A 24288-nucleotide genomic window follows, 5' to 3' on the forward strand; every position below is an offset into this window, starting at 1 on the left:
CTAATTTTTTGCATTAGAGTTATAATCACGGGTGAAAACGAGAAAAGACCGCAGAGAGGAGGTGATGCCAAAGCTGAAGACGTGAAGGGTGAGACCGTGCTTGCACGCGGATGTGGCTGGGAGGAGGCAGCGCGCGCAGAAACGTGGCCGGCTTCCTCAGTACTACTGTTGCCTTGCCCGTGCCACGTGCCACCCGCAAAATTAGCGTCTGACCGTTAGGGATGTTAAGGTAATGGAGATAAAAGACCTTAGGATACCATCCCTACAACAGTTCTCCCTGAAGGGGAAACAAATCAGGGCAAAGGTAGACGTGTTTTTTTCCTTCGTTCTTCGTCTACATTCCAGGTGGGGTAATAATCAACCACCAGGGGGCATGATTGATCCCGGTAGCCTGTTCTATTGCTCCTTCCCCAACAGTTGTTCGGTAAAATAAATTTGAGACTGCCTCATAACCTGGAAGGACTGAAATCCACCCTGGTACTGATCCAGATATCCACTGCCTTAGTTGTATTTTATCGTGTTTATTTTTCTTCTTCTTCTTCTTCTTCTTCTTCTTCTTCTTCTTCTTCTTCTTCTTCTTCGTTTTAATTGAAAAAAAAGCTCGTGCCTGTGTTTTTTATTAAATTTTATTTAGTGCTCACTGAAAGCCAGCATTTCTATAATTACTTTGCATGTATTAAATTCATTTAATTCTCATGACATCCGCATGGGTAGCACTAATATTTGCGTTTTAGAAATAAGGAAACATTAAGTAGAGACTATTTCCGAATGCATTTCCCAAAGCCCAGACATACCCTCATAAGTGTTTCTTGTTCTTGTTTTTATTTTTATTATTTTTCTTTCTTTCTTCTTTTTTTTTTTTTTTAGATTTTATTTTTAAGTAATCTCTACACCCAAGGTGGGGCTCCAGCCTTCAACCCTAAGATCAGGAGTTGCATGCTCTACTGACTGAGCCAGCCAGGAGCCCCAGCCCTTATTAGTTTGATGCATAATTTTTTTCTATGTGAAAAAAGTTTTATATGTATGCAAATGTTTATATGTAAACAAATATAAATATACATAGTTGGTTTTATTGTTTGTTTTAGAACAGTAAGATCATATTACATGTATTATCTATACTTTGCCTTTTTTAACATAATCTAGTCAATTTTCTACATAAGCACACAAAGTCTACCTTATTTAAAGCACATATTGTATCCCATTGTGTTGCATCCACTGTCATTTATTTAACCATTCCCCTTTTTTTCATCTACGTTGTTTCATTTCTTTGCTATCCCAAGTAATGCTGCAACAAACATCATTGTACATATCTGTGCTTTCTTACGCCAGAATTTCTTTAACATGGATTCCCAGAAGTGAAATTGTCAATAGATGTGCAGGTCTTAGATTGTGATACACATTAGCAGATTGCTCTCTCATACTTCAACAATATATGAACGTTTTCTTCCTTTCTTAGTCTCTCTGCTATTTTTCTTTTCTTTCGTCATCAGAAGATATGAGATTCCCCAACATCTATTGTAACTGGTGTTTTGAATATAATAAAGATGAGATCCACCTGTTAACTGTTCTTGACCAAAAAACCCCAAAATACAAACAAACAAAAACAGGCTATGATAGACACAGCTTATTTAAACCCATCTAACTGGCAAGAAAAATCACTCCACTGGTGTTTTCTTGTGAATGACCATAATATTTACATGCATGGCCAACAAAGGGGTGACAGTGGAGTAATTTCCCTAGTATTATAATTCTCCTCAATGGAAAAGTATAGAAAAAGCAAGGAATAGGCAGCTATGACCCCTAGAAAGGGAGCTCAGGCTAAGATACCAGGTAGCCAGTTATCTCCTTCACTTCTATTTCCCCGGTATCAGAGTTAATGTAATTGAATGAACATAAAGAAAAATTTACTCATTGATTTGATTTTAAAAAATCATTATCGTGTCCCTATTCTGTACAAGTATGAGGTTCAGGCTTCTTGGAGGCCACAAAAAAATGTAATGAACAAATTCCTATAACTAATAAAGATTGGTAAGAATATCTGCAAATAACTATATTTGAAATGAATATGTAAAATGACTTACTTAAAAGCACACAGTTGAATAGTGGCAAAATTAGTATTACAGTCCAGGTCTTATTTCCTCAGATATGCAATAAATATTTGTGAATGAATGAGTTAACTAATCATGTTCACCAGTGATACTACCAATATATATTGAAAATTAATTTTACCCCAGGATAAATATAAATACAAAAATTTAGAGAGAGGAAAAAAATATCACTTCTAGCTGGAGATATTTTAAAAGCTTAATGAAAAATGTGGTATTTGAATATGACCTTAAAGAATGGGAAGGATTTTGCTTTCTAGCAGTTGGTGGGGAAGGAAGGTTTTATATATCTAGAGAATAATAAGAACAAAGACACTGATGTAGAAAAGGACAAATAAGTTTGAGGAATTTTTAAATCCGAACAGATGGGTTAAACCAAGATACTAGAGAAGTACTGGAGAAAGAGTTTTCTAAAGATTCCAGAGCTACCAAGGGTTTGGGAAATGCATAGTGATCAGCATTCTTGTTCTAAAATATGCTATTATAGGCAATGCTGACTTCTGAGCAATTTTTCAGCATTTTGTTTTGTGAGAAGGAAAAATGAGTGTGACAGCAAAATTAATTGCTTTTTAAAATTATTTTAATTTTCACTTCTTCTATTTAAAAAAGGGAAACTTTAGGGAAGTAAGAAATGCTACCCAAAAAAGTCAAATTTCAAGAGGGAGCAGATGTTTATGGGGGATATTCTAAATCTCAGCAGTCTACTTAACAAGTCAGACTAAACAGAACTGCCCCCCTGTGAGGAGTTAGAGTTAGCATCGGATTACATGAATCTGCAGTCACAGAAATGTTTACCAATGTGATTGAGGAAACTTTCATTTGAAAATTAATATATTGGAAAATACTTCCAGCATGGCCCTATCATGTCATGATAAATATGTTGGGCCTCCTCGGGGTGGATCAGCACCTTTCATGAGAGTGAAATAACTTAGAGTACACCAAGTGTATTTCACACACAGCCCAATCCTTGCCGTGAACAATCACTCTTTATGCATTTCATGTCCCTGTATATTCCTCATGTACAAATGTGGCCTAGCAAACATATCACAGTTCTGGTCACCTAAAACAGAATCGTCGTCATCAACAATGCTATATATTATGTGTTGCAGATGAAAGGATGCTGACCCAGCCTCTTGGTAGAAAGGAACCTGTAGCAAATCAAGTCCTGATATCAGGAGGGGGCTCTTGCAATGAAGCCACACTGAAGTCACAGTGCTTTCAGATACGGAATCTCCTATAATCACAAGTTCACCAAGTTAGTTACCATCCAGTCGCACCCAAGTGGAGTAGTTCAGGCTGATTCTTGAAGAGCCTCCATCTAACAAAGGAATTCAGGCCTTTTAATATATAAAAGCAGTTATCATTTATGACAACTAGTTAACAGGCATTGTTTTGAGATTAATGATTACGTTCCCAAAAGATAAACATGAAACTGAAGTTCCGGTATCTTAAAGGAAACATCATGAAGTAATGACCACACAAGGGTCATTCTAGGGTAATGTGATGCAGAACAGGATGATAACAGGTTTTCTAAAATAGGTATAAGCCAGATTTAATATTTAATATCCCAGCAAATAACATAATTTATGGTCTTGTAGATGATCCAATCTTCCACTCAGTTCCTTGTCTCTACACCACAAAAGGGTTAATAACCTCTTATCTTTTGAAAGCAATGGGTAGGGGCGCCTGGGTGGCGCAGTCGTTAAGCGTCTGTGATTCCGGTGTTCTGGGATCGAGCCCCACATCAGGCTTCTCCGCTAGGAGCCTGCTTCTTCCTCTCCCACTCCCCCTGCTTGTGTTCCCTCTCTCTCGCTGGCTGTCTCCCTCTCTGTCAAATAAATAAATAAAATCTTTAAAAAAATAAAATAAAAGCAATGGGTAAATTTAGAAAAGATTCTGTTGGCTAGAACTAAGTGTAAAACTAGAGATGTAGAAATCTCAGACAATAGAAGAATTAAAACATTGTAAGTTTATTATATCAAAAATTATGTGGCTTATAATTTCCTGTTCCCCTTCCTCCAAAGTCTGGTTTATGATCTCCTGAGAGTGTGTGATCACATCCTCTTTCTTTATCCAAGGCACTACTGGTGCTTTCATATGTGTCACTAATCCAAATGCCAACCATTCAAAGCCGAACAAGTACTTCCATTTTAAGCCTGAGAAAATGGAGCTCTTGCTAAACTGGTTTTTACGTGACAGAGTTAAGCTTAGAGTTAGGCTTCTCTGTTTCAAAGCCTGGGCCTCTTCTACTGTGACAACTTCACAATTTATAAAATGTTGTTACATGTATGATTTGATTTAGTTTACACAATGACCGTATGAAGAAAGTCGTGTTCTACCCTTTCCCACACCTTGATGCTAAACTTCTTAAAAAGGATGGTCTATACTCATCTGTTTTCTCACTTGTGTACTCAAACCACTTCAGTCTTGGTTCCTACCTCATTGTGCCGCCCAAACCATTCTAGTTGCTAGATCCAAGGGATATATTTTCAGCCCTTTCACAGCTTGCTGTGGTATTCAGTTGTTGATGGTTTTGGCCCATGCATTCTGTGAGGACACTTTCTCTTTGTGCTCCTTTCCCCATTCTGGCCCTTCCTCAGCCTGCCTTGCAAAATCTTGCCCCTTAAGAGCTTTTTGCGGTGTGTGTGTGGGGGGGTCTGTTCTATTCACTTTTCTAAAATGCATACTTTTTTTTTATGATATTATTTACATCCATAGCTGGAGAAGTAATCAGAAAAGCCAGGTAATAAAGAGCTTTGCATACAATGATGAGAAATTTCTGCTTTATTCTAGAGGCAAAGGGAAGGCATTGACAGATTTTTAGGAATAAGAGTTGTGATGTTGCTGACAGAGATAGAGATTATAGAAGAAGGAGAAACCCTGGGGGCATTCAGGTTTTGAGATAATGTGACTGAGGCGTCTATGAGAAAACCAGGCAATCATAGCCACAAAAAGGGGGTAAAAGAGTGAGGGTCTGAGGCTGGGCAGAGAGATTTTGACTCGAACTGCAGAATGATTCCTCTAACTCACCAAATGATGGCTCTGCGTTGTCTGACCATTCGGCAGCTGTTGTATCAGCCCAGAACTGAATAGTTAACGTACAGGAAATGGATTTTAGTTAGCTTCAAGATCCTTAAATACGTTCGGGAGCAAAAAGAGAAAGACTAGCACTAAGACCAAAAGGAAATGTTAAAAATATCATCTGCCTCGAGCTGTTTTTTCTCCAAATCTAATAGGAGCCAGAGTTTTGGCTTTGGGGTGCCAACTCTGCCTCTTCCTAGCACTGTGACCTTGGACGCGGTATTTAAGTAAAGTGGTAATAATGGTCCTTACAGCATTGAATCGTGAGGCTTGAGTGAGAACACGCATGTAATGCCCGACACACAGGAAAAACCTCAAAGAGGTCTGGTGTTTTAAAGATTATAATTTTTACAACCTAAAATTTTGAAAATTAAATCACTCACTCTATTACAATTTTAGGTGACTTCATGATTTTCACAGGTGCCAGTATTAGAGTTATAGAATAAAATATTTAGCAGGGGCTATACATGAGAATATTTGCTGGACCACTAGAGAAAAGTTAACCTAGCTCAGCCTAGCTCTGTCACTACATATGAACACAATTATCTAAAACATGAGCACTTTGAACTCGATGAACACCCTGGTGTCTTTGAGCTCAAAAATTAGTCAAGCAATATCAGCAGTGATTTTATTCCTAACCACTCTATGTGTGGCCCTGAGGATCTATAAAGATTATAGGCTGAAGAAAGGAAACTGTTTCTGGGCACGTCATCCCCCTGCCACCCCAGAAAGCCAACGATAATTATACACCCAGTGCATGTGTGTGATAGGGATGAGGGAGGGGACAGGAAAGAGACACCCTCCCTTCTGCCTCCTGCCATGGGCTAAGCCCTGGGTCTTCACTCCATTTCCTGAACACACTATTAGAACTGGTGTTATTGCGCCATCTTAAAAACAGAGCAGTTAAATAGTGAGTTGAACTAATAGAGAATCCAGTTGCTTTGGTCCTTGCTTTTTATACTATAGGGCCCAGACTTAGTAAAATTTTTTTTTTAATTTTTATTTTCTTTTATTCTTTAAGTAAACTCTACCCCCAACGTGATTCAAGACCCTGAGATCAGAGTCTCATGCCCTACCAACTGAGCCAGACGCCCCTAAAAAGAATTTTTAACTCAATACAGACATGTGCACACCCACATGCACACGCTGCACGGACATAGGCTTGAGTGTGACATGTGGGCTAAATCCTTAAGCATTGACATTGGTTGCCCGTCCGCATTAGTCTAATAGTCCTCTGCAAGTTGGGAGTGTTGGCAGCTCATATGCTTTTACATTACAGAGGTGCTGTGGGGAACAATTAAATGTCTGGAGCCTGCTAAGGATTATTAAGTGCTAGCTATTCCCCTCTCAGGTAATAGATTTTGAGCCATAAAGGGACAGTTAAATAAGCACTTCCATTTTAATATCATTTTCAAGAGATAAAAAGGAGTCTAAAATTCTATAATGTCTAAATTTGGTACTGCTGTTTGGGAGGTGAAGAAACTTTAGACTCATGTGCCTTTTATAAAGGATAATTGCCTGCTTCTAAACTTCTTCAGATAGAATTTTTATTGGAGTAAATTGTAGAAGGTCCACAGTGAAGGAGACTCTTGCAGCTGGAAATGCTCTCTTGCACATGACGTTTGTGACCCATGCAGCCAGACTCCAGTGACACTGCTTCTAAGTGGCTTGGCTAATTCTTATCCAGTTGTTTTTCTTTTTTCTTTTTTCTTTTTTTTTTTTTTAAGATCTTATTTATTTATTTGACAGAGATAGAGACAGCCAGGGAGAGAGGGAACACAAGCAGGGGGACTGGGAGAGGAAGAAGCAGGCTCATAGCGGAGGAGCCTGACGTGGGGCTCGATCCCATAACGCCGGGATCACGCCCCGAGCCGAAGGCAGACGCTTAACCGCTGTGCCACCCAGGCGCCCCTATCCAGTTGTTTTTCAAGCCTGAATTGTGGCCGCGGTTTGTCCCATCACTGTCAGACCTGGGGGACCTCAGCTCTTCAGTTGGCTGCCCCTTCACTGTCCTGATCTGAAACCTCGCCCTCTCGGCTCCCTCCTTCTCAGCCCTAGAAAATGTTCTCTTCTCTCCCATCTTAAAAAAAAAACAAAGACTGAAGTCCACAGCCCCTTGGCCCCTGGGTCTCCATAGAGCTATCTTCCCCTTCTTTTAAGGTCAACTTGTAGTTTGAACTCTTTTTTCTTTTTAGATCTCTTTATTTCCACTCACTTTAAACACACGAGGTCACATTTCTGCCACTTTCTCCCCTTTCCCTTCCACTAATAAACTCACCTGGAAGTGTTTTCACTGTTGTCATATGACCTGTTAGTTGCTGCTTTTTATGGACACTTCAGTGTCTTTCTTGACTTTCTCGTGGCCTTTGATGCTCTGACCCCTTCTTCCTAGAACTTCTAGAACTCCCCCCTCCCCGGTTTTCCTCCTACTATCCGGTCATTCCTTCTCAGGTTACATAAAGGTCCTCAAATGTTGAGGTTCTCCAGGGTTCTCAGGGCAGAACTCTTGATGTGCACTCTAGGACGTGATCCCAATCATCCCCAAGACTTCTGCTTCCACCATTAAACTTCCTCCACTAAACCCCCCAAATGTCTGGTCCTGACTGTCTTCAGGACTCGGACTTCTGAAGACTACTTAGCATCTCCTCTAGGATATCTCCCAGGCATCTAAACTCCTTCTGTCCAAAGCATCCTCTCCCACTACAACCTGCTCTTCCTCCAATGCTCTCGTCTCAACCAGTGGCTCCACAGTCTGTTAAACCTAGAAACCTGTGTATCATCCTTGACAGTTAAACACAGCATAGTATAAGGGCTAAGAGACTCCAGAAGCAGACTGTTTGAGTGTCTCAGCTGTCTCATTTGTTAGCTGTGTCATCATGAGTGAGATTTTCACCTCTCTGGGTCCCTCTGGTTCCTCGTCTATAAAGTGGAGAGAAGAGCGGCACCTACTATCATCACAGTGTTGTTATCCCGATTAATTAAAATAACTTTTGTAAAGCACCTCACTATCTGTCTGTTTACCCCTTCTCCTGTTTTAATCATCATTCTGCTTGGATCATAACACCCACTTCTGCTTAAAGGCATTCGGTATCTTCCATCGCCCTCCACCCCAAATTCCTATTTTGTCTGTCAAAACCCTGCATGCTCAGCCTTGGCCCTACCTCCACTGCCCAGTGCTGGGCAGAAAAAAAATCCTTGTATTTTCTTCTCTGGGGCTTTTTTTGCATGCTCTTCCTTCTGCCTTGAAGACTTTGCTCCCTCAGTTCCCAGCCACTTTTGCCTGGACAGCTCCTACTCATTCTGCAAGTTTCAGCCTGAATATTGCTCCCTAGGAAGTCTGATCCCAGACTGCTTTGGTGCCCTGCTCTGAATCTCCACACCGCCCTGTAATTTGCCTAGCATCCATGCTTTGTTACAATTTACTGTAATGGATTCTTTGTCCAGTTCCGCCCTCACACTATATTCTCTGTGAAGTGAGGAACTCTCTCTTACATCTCAGCCTCATTGCTTGGAATATCCTGGGTGCTGAGCACATGAGTGAACAAGCATATGCACCCAGGATATCCTGGGCAGAGCTGATATTGAGCAACATAATCATATAAAATGTGAACCTAGGGACTCTTGGAGACCTGGGAAGAAAACAGCTAGAAAGTTCACCACCTGGTCTCATAGGAAGAAAAGAATACAGAATATTTTAACTTTTTAATAAATAAAATATTAAATATTTTAATATTAAATTTAGTAAGTATTTTATTTATTTTAAAATATTTTAAATTTTGAATCAACGATGGGCTTTATTGCAGATTTAAAAAGTCAGTTTTTAAGGTAGAGTGAAATGCTCCAGGTCTGTGTTTCTCAACTTTTTAAGCCCATAGTCTGTTCTGAGAAACCACACAATTTCACACTCATCCTCACCCTACCACATTTGACAATTACAATGTTGGGGTCGTTTTCTGCCTATTCCCACCAGCCTACGTTTTATTTAGCTTTATTTAGTTATTACGACATTGATTTTCAAACTGTGATATCCCCAGAGAGTCAGATATTTTACCCCACTCACATCTCTCAAACCCCAGAGTTTAAAATAAAAAAAAGACTTCTATATTTCTTTAATGCAAGAGTTTGTGCCTGAACTATATTTTTCTTTCTTACTTATGGTATGCTGCTTATTCTCATACAGTTGCTTTCCTAATGATTGAGCCTTCTTCTAAACCAGATGCAGTTACATGATAGACAATGTGATTCTACTGATGAACGGTGCATTGCAAAAAAAATCTGTGAAAGAAATTCTGGTCAAGTGCCACCCATTGGGCCGTTTCACGGAAATGGAAGCAGTCAACATTGCGGAGACACCTTCTGATCTCTTTAATGCTGTTCTGGTGGAAACAGCATTAGGTATGAATGTGTAAGCAATCCTATTGCTCCCTGTGCATGTTACCATAGTCATCAGAAAATGTACGTTCAAGTCATAGTTTTCTCCATGAATCCAGTGTCATGCTATACGATTCCTAGATGTGGAAGGGACATTAAGAAATCGTTTAGTCCAGCTCCCTCATTCTTCAGATGACAACAAATGAAAGTAACCGTCCCAGAGTCACATAAGAACCATTTGTAGCCAAGTAGGAGCTGGGGCTCATCACCCAACCTCCAAAACTTTGTACGTTGTACCAGATCATAGTAAATAAATGATAGAACTTGTAATTTTTTTAAAAAAATTAATTTTCTAGCCGGGTTTTATATGATTAATTCCTCATCTTTTTGTTTTAAACTTCTGTCTAAATAAGGCTGTATCTAGGCAGCATTTTGTTTTAGGAAGTTTAGGAATGCCATTTTTCTGAGATGCTCAGGGGCGCCTGTCAAATGACCTGAAGCAATGATGAAATAAATGCTAATTTCATCATAATTTAGCACTGATAATAGTTCTAGCATTCAAAATGCTAATGGGATAATTTTATATATGTTAGTGTCAGGAAAACTGGAGAGTAGCAATTCATAGCAATTTGCTGTTGATCGTGTGTCAAAATAGTTGCTGTTAAAAACAGAAATTTCAAAAAGACAAAAAAATGGGCCATGATTAAATGTGTGATGCTAAGGGAGCGTGGTGGAAAGAGGGTAAGTCCATAATCATGGATATTTGATTCCAGTCTCTGCCTGGTCCCATCTCGGTGACTTGGGGCAGTGCAGTTCCCCTCAGTTTCCTCATTTTAAAAATAATAGTATCTTAGTATAACAGAGCTTTAAAAACTAAATACAACACAGTTTAGTACAACTCAATGTTTAGCACATAGTAAGGTTGCAAGTGATAAATACTACTATAAGATAGGGGTGAGGGGGGCTTCAGAAAGTAAGCCGTAAAGTGACTTGCCCCAAGGTGTCGTGAAGATCAGATAAGGTAAAATATATGCAGTGTTTAGTGAACAGCTTGCACGCAGTGAACACTTAGTAAGTAATCACTCTTACTGCCGTCATTACTGGTAGTTTGATCCAGTCTGTGGCTTGTCACTGCACAGTGTCCTAGTCAGGAGTGAGCCCAAGGTGATGTGCTCAGGAAATCTTTTCTACAGTTTATAATCATGCTTTGGATTAATTTATTTTGTGTGGTAATTTCTGCTTTCAGCTCCATTCTTTCAAGACTGCATGTCTGAAAATACCCTTGATGAACTGAATATTGAATTACTGCGCAATAAACTATACAAAGTAAGTGTTTGCCAAAATACTATGTTTTTCCTTACGACATAATACATCTTAACCAGAGTTCTTTATTAAAGGTTACTTTGCCCATTAGCCAACTTTTGCAGTTAGGAAGCTTTGCATACTTGTAATACAGCTTTTACAGTTCTGGTCTTCTGGTTCAATGCATACATGTCAGCTTCCTGTGAAGCAGCGAGGTTCTTGAGAGGAAGTTACACACCCCCTTCGTCTCTGCATTCCTAGCTCCTTGCCTGGTGTGCCTGGGACATAAAAAGTAGCGATTGGATTGATGGATGGTGGGTGGGTGGACGGATGAGTAAAGTGAACCATATCCACTTTAAAACGACCAGCATACAGGGGTGCCTGGCTGGTTCAGTTGGTGGAGCCTGCAACCCTTGATCTCAGGGTTGTAGGTTCAAGAACTGTGTTGGGTGTAGAGATTACTTAAAAATCTTAATAAAAGTTTTAAAAAAATTAAACAACCAGCATACATAGTGATCCTTGTGTTATGTAGTATCCATCTCTGTCCTTGAGTCTTACCTTGCATAACCTGGCCAGCTGTCTGTCTGGACTATGCTGCCATCATTTGAGTGGTTTATGTCCTATGGACTGAGCAAAATCTGTCCATTTTCACTCATACAACCATAGCATCTTTGGACAATCTCACACAGTAACTGAAGGAGTATATGCTGTCATGCCATATATACAGCTGGTTATGCTAAAACATATGGTCCCTTCAAAAGCACTGTGTTGCAGGCCATTTCCTCTTTAGAAAGAAATGTATGGACTTAGAGGAGGCATCCTTGAACTATAGCTAACAGCAGGCACTGTTCTAAGCAAATTATAGGCATTAATTCACTTAATCTAGCCAGCAAAACTATGTGCTATCCCCATTTCTCAGATGAGAAAACGGAGACATGGAGAGGTAAGATTTACTTGGCAAAAGTCAGTTAGCTAGTAAGTAATTGAGTTGGGATGCAAACACAGTCAGTCTAACTATTCAGCCAGACTCTGCCTTCCCAATGTGTCCTCCATGACACAAGCCATCCAGACATGTCTCCTGAGCACCAAGAGTGATTAAATGTCAGCACATGACCAAATTTAGAACTATTTGTTGAGCTCATCAAAGAGTTTGGCACTCTTGGGGCGCCTGGGTGGCACAGCGGTTAAGCGTCTGCCTTCAGCTCAGGGCGTGATCCTGGCGTTATGGGATCGAGCCCCACATCAGGCTCCTCTGCTAGAAGCCTGCTTCTTCCTCTCCCACTCCCCCTGCTTGTGTTCCCTCTCTCCCTGGCTGTCTCTATCTCTGTCGAATAAATAAATAAAATCTTTAAAAAAAAAAAAGAGTTTGGCGCTCTTATTAGAGTACCAAAATTTAACCATGTGAACTAAACCCAAGAACCATGCAAAAAAAGTGCTTGTTAAGGAATCATAAGGTACGATAGGTACAATTTTGTTTTTTTTTTTAAAGTTGTGCAACATGCTTCATTGTGAACATTTGTATCAAGTTTTTAATAAAATATCGCCCTACGGGACAAGTAATTCAACCTCCATTAAAGTATTTAATAAGCCATGAAAAGCTGATCTAGAAATTTCCAGAGGAAAATATCTTCATTTTATTGTTTTATGATCTTTCTTCTTTTTTAAGTCTTACCTCGAGGCATTCTATAAATTCTGTAAGAATCATGGTGATGTCACAGCAGAAATCATGTGTCCCATTCTTGAGGTAAGAAAGTCCTTGAATTTCTTTATGCCAGATAATGTGCTTACACACTTTTCATTTATATAATCCTATTTACATTTATTTATGTTAGAAGCTACTTTATCTCCAGGTGCCTGGGTGGCTGTCAGTTAAGCATCTGCCTTCAGCTCAGGTCATGATTCTGGGTCCTGGGATTAAGCCCCACATTGGGCTCCTTGCTCAGCAGGAAACCAAATTCTCCCTCTCCCTCCACCCCCGTGCTCATGCTCACTCGCTCTCATGTTCTCTGTCTCTCTCTCTCTCAAATAAATAAAAACTTAAAAAAAACTCCTTTATCTAAAAATAATATGAACAACGTATTTTATCATATATATCATTTGATGTCTTCAGTTAAGAGTGGTATTTTCCAAGTTTTCTACATAGATGAATTATTTTGGAATTAGAAAGGAGTGGTATTTTCCAAGTTTTCTACATAGCAGAGTTATTTTGGAATTAGAAAAGAATAATGCCTATAAAAGTTTGGTCATGATTCATTTTGATGTAATATGAACAAAGTAGATTATAATTAGTTAAAAATTTGGTATACTATGAGGAATTGGTAGACTATGAATACTTGTAATAATAACCCAACTTCCCTCCAACAAGGAATATTGGGCAAGCTGGGAATTCTCCAATGTGGAACCAAAGTCCACAATGGGCCTTGCTCCTTATATAAATCCTAAAATAAAGGACACTCAAACAATCCGCAAACATTCCAGCTCTGGGTAGGAAGACTCTGGGTTCAGTGATTCACAGTTGGTGTGTTCACTAAATTATGTGTCAAATGTCACCACTGCTTTCTACCTCTCTGATTGATGCTTTAATCCTTTTAATTCCTCTTTATCATCACAGTTTTCATCTGTGTTTAGAGATCATCTTGCGTGCATGTGTTGATCTCAGAGATTCAGGCCAAAGATCAGAAGGATCTGGGGATATCCTGGGCATAGTTTGTATTGTGTTTCATATAGATCTCTTTTCCTGCTTTCACTTGAATAAGAGGGGGGTGGGCAGATACCATTCTAGACTTAGAAAAGCCCTTTGCTTTGCCTGGTGAAACTAAGTTTTGTCTAAAGAATATCTTTAATCATTAGATTATCTGTCACAGTAACTTCATTGGTAGGTAGATTAAATAGTTCGATGACTTCTGATTTCAAGAAAAGCTTGATAAGAACTGCCCTTTAGGCAAAAAAGGGAAAAAACAAAAAACCTGAATAACTTCATCCGCATGTATTTTAACCTAATGTTCTGAAACTGCATATGATAAATTAGTTCCCCTCAAAACATCTAAAATTAAAATTTTACAGTTAAAGATACTTTGCTATCCCCTGTTGAAACTCCTCAAGCAAAACCAGTCCTTGAAGCAAAATTTATTACTGGACAATGCCAAGAAATCTCTTTTGCCTTTAGCTATGTTACACAAGAAATAGGCATTGATAAATAAAATAACATTTTTTTATGGTATACTAAATGTCAGAAAGTAAGCTAGTCTCTTTCAGACATTCTGATCACATAACATAAGTAACCTGCTGGCCCTATGATGCACTCCCCTTTCTTGTCATAAATTTTTAACTACTAGCCACACTATAAGAAGCCACATTATCTGTGGCTCGAAAGTGTAATTTCTACTGGCATAAAGAAATGGCTTGTGTGCTTTATACCCACAAAATATGTGAAATAAGAGCTATGGCAAAACTCATAACCTTACAAAAGATATGCAATGACACTATTAATAGTTAACATTTATAATGCACCAGATAACTACCCTAAGTGCTTTATATACTTGAATTCACTTGAACTTCAAAACAGCACAGTGAGGGTGCCTGGGTGGCTCAGTTGGTTAAGCATCTGCCTTCGGCTCAGGTCACGATCCCCGGGGTCCTGGGATCAAGCCCCCTGTCAGTGGGGAGTCTGCTTCTCCCTCTCCTTCTGACCCTCCCTGCCCTCCCCCTCCATGCTCTCGCTCTGAAATGAATAAATAAAAAATCTAAAACAAAAAACAAAACGAGCACAATGAAAATAAAACTACAGCACAACAACATGGGAGTTTACTATCTATTTTTCAGAACGGGCAACTGTAACTTGCCTGATGACACAGATAATAAGTGGCAACGTCAGAATTTGAAGCCGGGTAGCCTAGTTCTGGATCCTCTGTGTTTATCCACTATATTACCTCTACATTAAATTCACCATCCGCAATTCTTATATAAAAGTAAGTGCTAATTCAGGGCACCCGGTAGCCGTTAAGCGTCTGCCTTCCCCTCCGGTCAGGATCCCGGGATTCTGGGATCCAGCCCTGAGTTGGGCCCTGGCTCAGTGGGAAGCCTGCTTCTCCCTCTCCCTCTGCCACTCCCCCTGCTTGTGCTCTCTCTCAAATAAATAAATAAAATCTTTTTTTAAAAAAGTAAGTGCTAATTCATAATCAAGATCATATTGCGTGTGCTATAAAAATCGGAAATAGATAAGAATTATGTCTCTGTAGTCCTCAGTAATGCAGAAAGGACAGCATAGTATTACAAGAATCCTTATCTCTGTAAGGGTTTGATCAGACTACTATATACCCAGTGTTCCCATTATCCCTTTCCTATACCCATGATACTACCACATTAGATTAGGTTTTTTCAAGCTGTGTTAAAAATAAAAGTCCATTTAACTATCTTTATACATTACGTAGAAGTATTAGTTATACATAGCATGCAATTATAATGCTTCTAATGATATGATCAGAAGAGATTTGTCAGATTTATATAAATTGATATATAAATATGTCAGTTCATGTAATTACCCCCCATTTTATTTGTGCAACAATAGAGCACTTCCAGTTATAAAGTTCTTCCATATATGTTCTTATTTAATCTCATTTGACAGGAGACTTCAAAAGACTTAATGTGGTAAAAGAGAGCATTAACCTGGCCTTGCATGCAAAAATTTGACCTAATTACGAGATTGTGACTTCATATGGGAAAAAAAAAAGAACTGAACTTATTTTCAAGGCAAATGTACTGCAGCATACTGTTTGCCTTTATGCCTTTTATTATTTGTCGTTGCTCTTCTGACAACCTATATGTTTAATAAGACAATGAAAAACAAGCACAGAATAAGTGTGTTTCATCTTCCCAAGCTCGCAAGGCTGGGCTCGATTCCAGTACATGTAACCCTTTTCCACTGCCATCGACCCCTCGATCCACTGCCCCCACAAGGTATTCCTGTCCTCTGATAATGAACCAGCAAGAATGTGTGACCTGATCAGCCCAACTCTGTCATGTGCAACTGATAATGATTTTGAATAAGTCAACGGTATACTTTTGCAATAACAACAAAAAATAAGGTATGGCTTTAAAATGCGCGTAAGGAAGAGTGAAAGGACATAGGACATCTGGTGTCTTCTGTGCCACACAAGAAGCCAACCATCCATAAATGATAGAGAGGACTTAAGTGAAATCTAATACCACCCCATTTACTCTCCTCCATAATCAGATGTTGTGTCAAACTGTCTGCTTAGGGATGGTCAAACACAAGAAAGCCCTTTTACAATTTCAAGGTTATAGTTCTTTTCACTAACAATACTCACACTCACACACAAAGAAACTCTAGACTAGAAAAAGGCACTAAGGTAGATATACAGGCAGTTATAATAAAAGGGAAATTAAAGTATAATAGGGAATCAAAGGAAATCATATCCAATTGGGGAGGAAATAGCAGGCCTTCTTGTAAAAAAAAAAAATAGCATCTGATGGGACCCTCCAATGCAGGTAAGATTTCAACGTGGAGCATTCTGGAATGAAGTACACACACTGTAGGCAAAGGGAAGAGATATTTACAAGAACAATAAGTTGGAGTGTTCAGAGAACCTATTGTATCAATCAAATCCTCTCTTGGCATGGCCTGTGAAGCCTTTCCTGTTCTCTTCCCAGCTGCCTGTCCAGCCTACCACTTCACCTTCTTTCCCAGCGCTTGAGCCATGACCATTCCTCCAAAATGTCGTGCTTTATAACTTCATGCATCTTCCTCCTCCAGAACGGCCTCTGCTGCCAGGCATGTCTGCAAGGCTGCCTATCCCACCTTACTTCTCTCCTGAAAATCCTAACATCTTCTACAGCAATCTCTGTCAATTATTTCTGTATAAAACTGGGGGAAAAAAGTGAAAAAAAAAAAAACCCTTCTAACATCTTAGAACTAGAAAGCACATTCAAGGGCATGTGGGACAATTAACTCTATTGTTGCTCCTCCTGCTCTCATTTTTATTTCAAGGTTTCTGATGGCCATGAAATCTCCCTCTTGCGTTTCTTCTGTCCATGGAAGGTCTAAAATTCCTGACAATTACATTCAGTAGCCAGAGGCAGCTGCCTTTGCTTCCAAATGAGGCCACTCCCTGCTTCTGGGTCACCCATACTTTCCGTTAGGTCAGTCAAAAGGATCAGAAGGAACTAACTCTCACCCTCCTGGTAGGAAACACCTGTTCTAACAAAAGAGTTCCAGTAAAATCTATTGCAAGTCTGGATTTGTTAATTCGTCAAAAGTAAGCTGATCAAAGGATATTGTAGAGCAATTATTTCAGCTATTGTGAGCATACAAATAACCTTGAAATCTTGTTAAAATGCAAGCCCTGGTTTAGTAGGGCTGGACTATTCCCTGAGACTCTGCATTTTTTTCATGACCTGAGCCGAAAACAAGAGTAGGACGCTTAACCAACTAAGCCACGTAGGCGCCCCAAGACTCTGTGTTTCTAATAAGCATCTAGGTCACATCAAAACTACTGACCCAAGAAACACACTTAGAGTAGCAACACTGTAGAGAATATTGGAGAATTTTGAAAGTAGTAGAATCACAGACCATTCTGTTGGATTCAGTAAACAGTTTTTATCTTCCTACGTGTCAGGCACTGGTTATTAAAAAATAGACAAGAAACAAGAGCGGCATGATTTCTCTTAAAGATTTTACAGTGTAGTAGGGAGAAAAATAGTTTTCAGATTTTAAAATAATGTAAGTGCAGGGTATTTCAGGTGAGTAGTGCAGGTATTTCAGAAGAGTTTCTCAGCTCAAGGACACTATGACAAACTCCCACGGTAGGCAGAGAGGATCCCATGAAGGACAGGCTGAGACAGAATGTTTGGAGGAGGTAGCAGGAGAACCAAGAGACAGAAGAAACATGGAAACCAAAGGAATAGTAAATTTCAAGAAACACTGAGAGGTTGGAAGAGATTGGCCTGACTCGAAGCTGTTTGCTTAGGTGCCTGGTGGTGTTCAGCACAAAGACAGGACATGAGAATATGTGACCCACCCGAAAGATCATGAGGTCTAACCCTATCATCTTGTAAGTGAGGAAACAGGCCTGAGAGGAAGGTAACTTGTCTTGAGCCATGTAATCCTGAGCTACACAGTTAGACTGATTGATATCCAACCTAGGACTTTTCAAGAAGAAAACCCAAACCATCCAAGTACAAACCAATGGTAAGCATAAAGTTTCATTAGGTAAAAAGAAAATCACACTGACATCAAGAACTAGAAAGAGATGTTAACATTTACGACACACACTCTTTGTTCCAAACACCCTGCCAGGCATTTCCCTTTACGTTATTTTGTCCTATCCCTGAACAGACCCCAACAAGTAGGTACTATTCCCATTTTTGTGGAAGAGACATTTGAGACCTTAGTGACCTATGTGACAGAGACGAGTAACTAATTTCAGAGTGCCTGGAAACCAAAGTTCAGTGGGGTTTCAAGAGTCATGGGCCATTATCACTGTGTGATCCTTCTCTGGCAAGCAAAATTACTCCATTATAAGAAGAGGCTAAGGGTTGGGGCATTTGGGTGTCTCAGTTGGTTAAGCATCAGCCTTCGGCTCAAGTCATGATCCCAGGGTCCTGGTATCAAGCCCCACGTTGGGCTTCCTGCTCAGTGGGAGAGCCTGCTTCTCCTCCCTCTGCTGCTGCTCCTCCTCATACTTTCTCTCTCTGTCAAAATAAATAAAATCTTCAAAAAAAAAGAGGCTAAGGGAACATTAATAACACATGTTTGTATTATAATTAGACATAAATCTGGAAAGGAAAGCAGATCATTCTGGAAATGAATTTGTCTACTTAGGGTTCTGTTTATAGCATTTAGAACATGGTTAGAATTCACTGATTTTGTGTTTTGCAAATTCAGTTTGAGGCTGACAGACGTGCTTTTATCATCACTCTTAACTCCTTTGGCACGGAACTGAGCAAAGACGACCGGGAGACCCTCTACCCGACTTGTGGCAAGCTCTATCCAGAAGGATTGCGCCTGTTGGCTCAAGCGGAAGACTTCGAGCAGATGAGGAGGGTAGCGGACCATTATGGAGTACGTAACCACACCAGGCACCCTGAATGTCTTACATGTCACCACCTGTACTTAGAAGTTCACACGTCAAATTTACATGTCTTCTCTAAAGCAGTTATGTTTGTAAGGTAGAAAGCAATGTCATTCTAGAACTGTCACTCTCAAAGAAGTACTTCAAGTTTCTAAGCCACGTGGGTTGTTTTTTGTTTTGGGTGGGTTGGTTTGTTGTTGTCGTTGTTGTTTTTTTGAGGTTCCTGCCAAGCAAGTACTTGTTTAAATCTCCAAGGAGCAGTCATTTGAGCATGTCTTTTGAAGTGCTTGATAAAGCGAGTTCCCCAAGGGACTGGTGCAGTGTTCTGGATATGCGAGCTTATGTCCAAGTTATATACAATAGCCTGACCCAGCAGTCCTTTACCATTGGGTAAACAGGCTTAGGTACAGAATGTCTACTTGAAATACAGGGGAGAATATGAACATATTGGTTTCTGCCATTCCCTTTAATCAGTGGCCAGAAATAGGGAATGGAAGGAGGGCTGCTATGTCCTTCCCTTACTCCACATCCAAATGTTCCTTAAGAGCCTGCAGCTTTTCAGCTCATCCCGATTCCATTCCTTCTGACTTATGGTAACATAATGCCCTCTAGTTAACTTTTCCAGAACTGGAATGACGCTCTTATCGTTTCTGAAACATTCCAGGAAAGAGAAGTCAGCAAACTGCAATAAACCTTTATAGTAGCTCATGTCATCACAGGAGGCTTTTTAGCATAATATTAAATTTTGAGCTTCTCCCCAGTTTCCACCCCTTCCACACTTGAAATTCCATGTGAATTTTATCACCTGTCATTTCAAAGAACCCATGAATCCACGCTGGTTAAACCACAAGCATTTATTTATCCTCTATAATGTGTCCAACTAGCCCTAAGAACCTAATGCAGAGATTAGCTCATTCAAGGTATATTGAGGGTAGAATTGCTCTTGCCCTGTAGGCCTTAATAAGCCAATAGGCTAGAAATCCATCCATATTCTTTTTATGTGGATTTTTTGGTATTTTTTCGGGAGGCCAAAGGTCCTACAAAAAACATTCAGTCTTTCTGGATAGATTTTTTAGAACAGATACATCATTTCTGTATTGCTAGGAAAATATCTTCATACATATTTATAAGAAATAATGTTTAAAAATAGCCTCTGTTTTTTAGGTATACAAGCCTTTGTTTGAGGCTGTGGGTGATGGCAGTGGAGGAAAGACATTGGAGGATGTGTTTTATGAGCGTGAGGTATGATATAAATGGAAATGCTATTAGCTTATGTATGCTTTTTCTCTCTCAGTTTTAGACTTTTTCTTACTTTCGGTTTTCTTTTGGGGGCCTTCTTTTTACAGTTGATCAGTTCAGTTGATGAAGCGTATTCACAATTTGACAACCAGATGGGTATTAGTATCTCCGCCTTAGAGGCCCAGTGGTTCACATATGATGGATTCCCATTGAATTTTCCTATCCAGAAACACAGTGTTTTCTATCCAGTACACATAGTGAAGCTCTGGAAAGAGGGCAGCTATTGCACAATTAACTAGAGAATCAGAGCTCGGACATTCTCATGATCATATATTGACTATCCTCATGGTGTACACTCTGTTAAGTGCATCTCACTCTCTAAACCATCCCTTTCTTAAGAAGGATATGTCTATGGTTATAATATAATTTAAGAACACAATTATAACACATAGGAATTATTTGTATGGACATCTATCTGGAGAATCTAGATTATTCTCTTTCCCTGAAAAACAGAAGAGTACTTAATCCATTTATAGTCAATTCTTGGGCTACTGAACTATTCAACGAAAGGGCTTTTTTTGAGGGGGATGGGGATACCGGATAAGGTCTCTCAAATCTAGAGAATTTTTCTAGTGTATTTTATTCATTTCTCTAAGACCACTGGCCCTTCCCTTTCAATTGATTGACAGACAGCCCTGAAATTTATCCAAATTTTAGGGTAGGACTGGCACCAGAAAGCAGTTCGGGCCCCTTCCTATACTCCAGACATTTCCCAACAGCTCTCTAGTGCCTGTCACAGAAAGAAGTAAAAACAATGCAAGTTATCCCATATATTAGGGATGTTTTTAAAATTCCACACTATTGCACAACTGCTTCAAAGAAGGCTATTAAGAAAGCTGCCCTTGGCAGGAAAAAGAAGCGTCTGTTCCTGAAAACAAGGACCTCCACTTCCTGAACACTTAGCTTGACATTTTCAGAACTGCGTGAGGGACTCAGTACCTCTCATCCTTTTTTCAAAGTGGAAAAGAATAAAAGAATTGTTCCATTTCAGACTTTACCTCAGTTAAACAATTTTTTAAAAATTTAGTTTACCTAAATGAGACAAGCCCGCTATCTAGAAGCCAGCTATATGTACTACTACAAAGTTCCGCACATACATATACACACCCAAACACCAAGATTTTCCCAGGAATCTTTGTGCTAGCAGTGCTGAGAAGATTTGGAGTTTGTCTAGTGATTCTATAAACCTACATTATTTTATTTATTTTTTAATAAACTTACTTTTTAAACTACTATTTTCTGTCTTTATCTGTAGAGTGACACTAAAGTTCCCTTTAGAACTTGATGAGTTGCTACCGTTTTCCTCTATTTGGCCCAATTTGGACATTGCTTATATAAATACAAATAAGCACTGTACAAACACAAACCAGTCTGTAGTTTAATATTATCTCATAGATGTAGTACATTCCCGATAAGTGATGGTCTGTATTGGTTTTTTTTCCTTCCTCAGGTACAAATGAACGTGCTGGCATTCAACAGGCAATTCCACTATGGCGTGTTTTACGCATACACAAAGCTGAAGGAACAAGAAATGAGAAATATTGTGTGGATAGCAGAATGCATTTCACAAAGACATCGAACTAAAATTAACAGTTACATTCCAATTGTATAACCCAGTATGGGGCCTCCGATGTGGAACATCTTTAAATATGAAGAAAAGGTTCCAAGGAAAATAAAAAGAATTGTGTTATATTATCTGGGTTACACAAAAATAATTTACCCCGCACCTTCACGAGTTGCAGACCCACTAGAACATAGTAAACCAACAGAAACAAAGTGATTTTTTTTCTAGCAGCCTTAAATTTTGTTTCCACATTTATGTCTCACTCTTTTCCCAGACCTTAGATATTAAGTCTAATTAACCCTATGGTACTTTTCCTATTCTTGTTTGGTTGTATTAACAATCAGATCTAATTAAAGTGTTTTACTCTCACTTTCCCTTGCTTCTCCACAGGTCCAAATACTGTCTGCTTTACTTTTCCCTCTTCTAGGTCCACAAGAACCTGGGGTTGTGTGAGACCAAAGATATTTAAAGTATACAGTGTGATGATTTGATATGCTTATACATTGTGAAAAGATTCCCCCCATCAAGTCATCCATCACTTCACATAGTTGCCTTTCCTCCCCACCCCCCATGAGAACGTTTAAGTTCTACTCTCTTGGCAAATTTCAGTTATTCAATAGCGTTATCAGCTATAGTCACCATGTTATACATTAGATCCTCAAACCTTATTTATCTTATAACTGAAAGTTTGTCCTCTTTTACTAACCCCACCATATTTCCCCATTCCCCCAGCCTCTGGCAACCACTTTTCTACTAGCTGCTTCTAGGAGTTAAATTTTTTTCCTTTTTTGAGATTCCACATATAAGTGAACATTAAAAGGGAAATGTGTAGCTAAGATTTTAATAATCTTTATGATTAGATGTTTTTAATTCAATAATATTTTTCTTACGATTTATGGAGGCATGGAAGAGTAGATGATCATGATTCTCAGCTCTCAGTGTCCAGATCATGTGGTTGTACACAAGGATTCACCTTGGTGGTGTGATGACAGTGATTTATATCGAATAACACTTTCAAAGCCTCAAAGGCTTTTCAGTAGAACGATCAGAGGAAAGTTATATAATATCCACACATGCAAATATGTGAACATAAATCATATTATAGAGAATTAATACTTCACAGCTTAATTGTCCCTTGTGCTAGATATGATTCTGTGAAATATCAAGATTATCTAAGCCGTAGAATTTAACTGGAGTGGTTAACAGTGGCTTTAATCATTTGGTTTCATATACATTTTAAGAATCTGATGAGCACTATGGTCACCTTCCCTCAGGAAAATAGACATCTGCACATTCACCCAAAATTTTGCATAGTTTTTGAAAAGGCTGTGGATCCTCTAAAATTCATTCATGTTCAACCTAGAGGTCTACAGACTCCAGGTTAATAACCTCCATTGCATAGGCCAAGGAATAAAAAAAAACAACATGGTAGAAAGCCATGGATGAGAAAGGATTTAAGAAATAAAATATAAGTACTCATATACCCGTCCATCTCTTGGAAAGGCACCCTGTTGAGCTGAGCAAGCATTTTCAGGATGGCTTTGGTAGAAAGGCCTCTTCACCTGGCCAGTGAGGTCAGTCATGTCAATCATGGAGGTGATGGAGGGACAGAGGTCACAATCAGTTTGCTGTCATACTAAATTGAAATTATGATCCCAAGCATACAACTCTACCTTTTCTTTTTTAAGATTTTATTTATTTATTTGACAGAGAGACAGCCAGTGAGAGAGGGAACACAAGCAAGGGGAGTGGGAGAGGAAGAAGCAGGTTCCCAGGGGAGGAGCCTGATGCGGGGCTCAATCCCATAACGCCGGGATCATGCCCTGAGCTGAAGGCAGAGGCTTAACGACTGAGCCACCCAGGCACTTTTTTTTTTTTTTTAAGATTTTATTTATTTATTTGACAGAGACAGCAAGAGAGGGAACACAAGCAAGGGGAGTGTGAGAGGGAGAAGCAGGCTTCCCGCCAAGCAGGGAGCCCGATCCAGGGCTCGATTCGAGGACCCTGGGATCATGACCTGAACCAAAGGCAGACGCTTAACGGCTGAGCCACCCAGGCACCCCAAAGCATCCAGCTCTACTTTTTGAAACTACTGATGTTCATATCCTTCCAACACATTAACCAATGTTACTATTTTTTGCAAGAAGAGTAGGTGAAAACTTTGTGGATTGGTTAAAAATAAATGCTGATCTATAAATATAGTCAACCGATCTTTGACAAAGAAGCAAAAGCAATATAATAGACCAAAGACAGCCCCTTCAGCAAATGGTACTGGAACAACTGGGCATCCATATGCAAAAAAAAAAAAAAAAGACACTAGACACCTTACACCCATCACAAAAATAACTCAAATGGCTTATGATTTAGAAATATGACCTATATAATGACCTAAGTATAAAACATGGAACTATAATGCTCCTAGAAGATAACATAAGAGAAAACTTAAATGCCCTTGGGTATGGTGATGCCTTTTTTG

The 24288-nt window shown here is 39.4% G+C and overlaps 1 protein-coding gene across 1 annotated transcript in view; it reads left to right on the forward strand.

The window, feature by feature from the left end:
* ATP6V0D2 (ATPase H+ transporting V0 subunit d2) overlaps positions 1-21937 on the forward strand; it is a 42235-nt gene extending 20298 nt beyond the window's left edge. The window contains exons 3-8 of the mRNA XM_008689111.2: positions 9403-9581; positions 10804-10883; positions 12526-12603; positions 18763-18939; positions 20114-20191; positions 21699-21937. Coding sequence (XP_008687333.1) covers positions 9403-9581; positions 10804-10883; positions 12526-12603; positions 18763-18939; positions 20114-20191; positions 21699-21860 — 754 coding nt within the window. The 3' untranslated portion in view covers positions 21861-21937. The remainder of the gene's footprint in view (positions 1-9402; positions 9582-10803; positions 10884-12525; positions 12604-18762; positions 18940-20113; positions 20192-21698) is intronic.
* Positions 21938-24288: the final 2351 nt, after the last annotated feature.

This window comes from Ursus maritimus, unplaced genomic scaffold (genome assembly GCF_017311325.1).
Source record: "Ursus maritimus isolate PB19 unplaced genomic scaffold, ASM1731132v1 scaffold_9, whole genome shotgun sequence".
In the NCBI taxonomy this organism is placed as follows: Eukaryota; Metazoa; Chordata; class Mammalia; order Carnivora; family Ursidae; genus Ursus; species Ursus maritimus.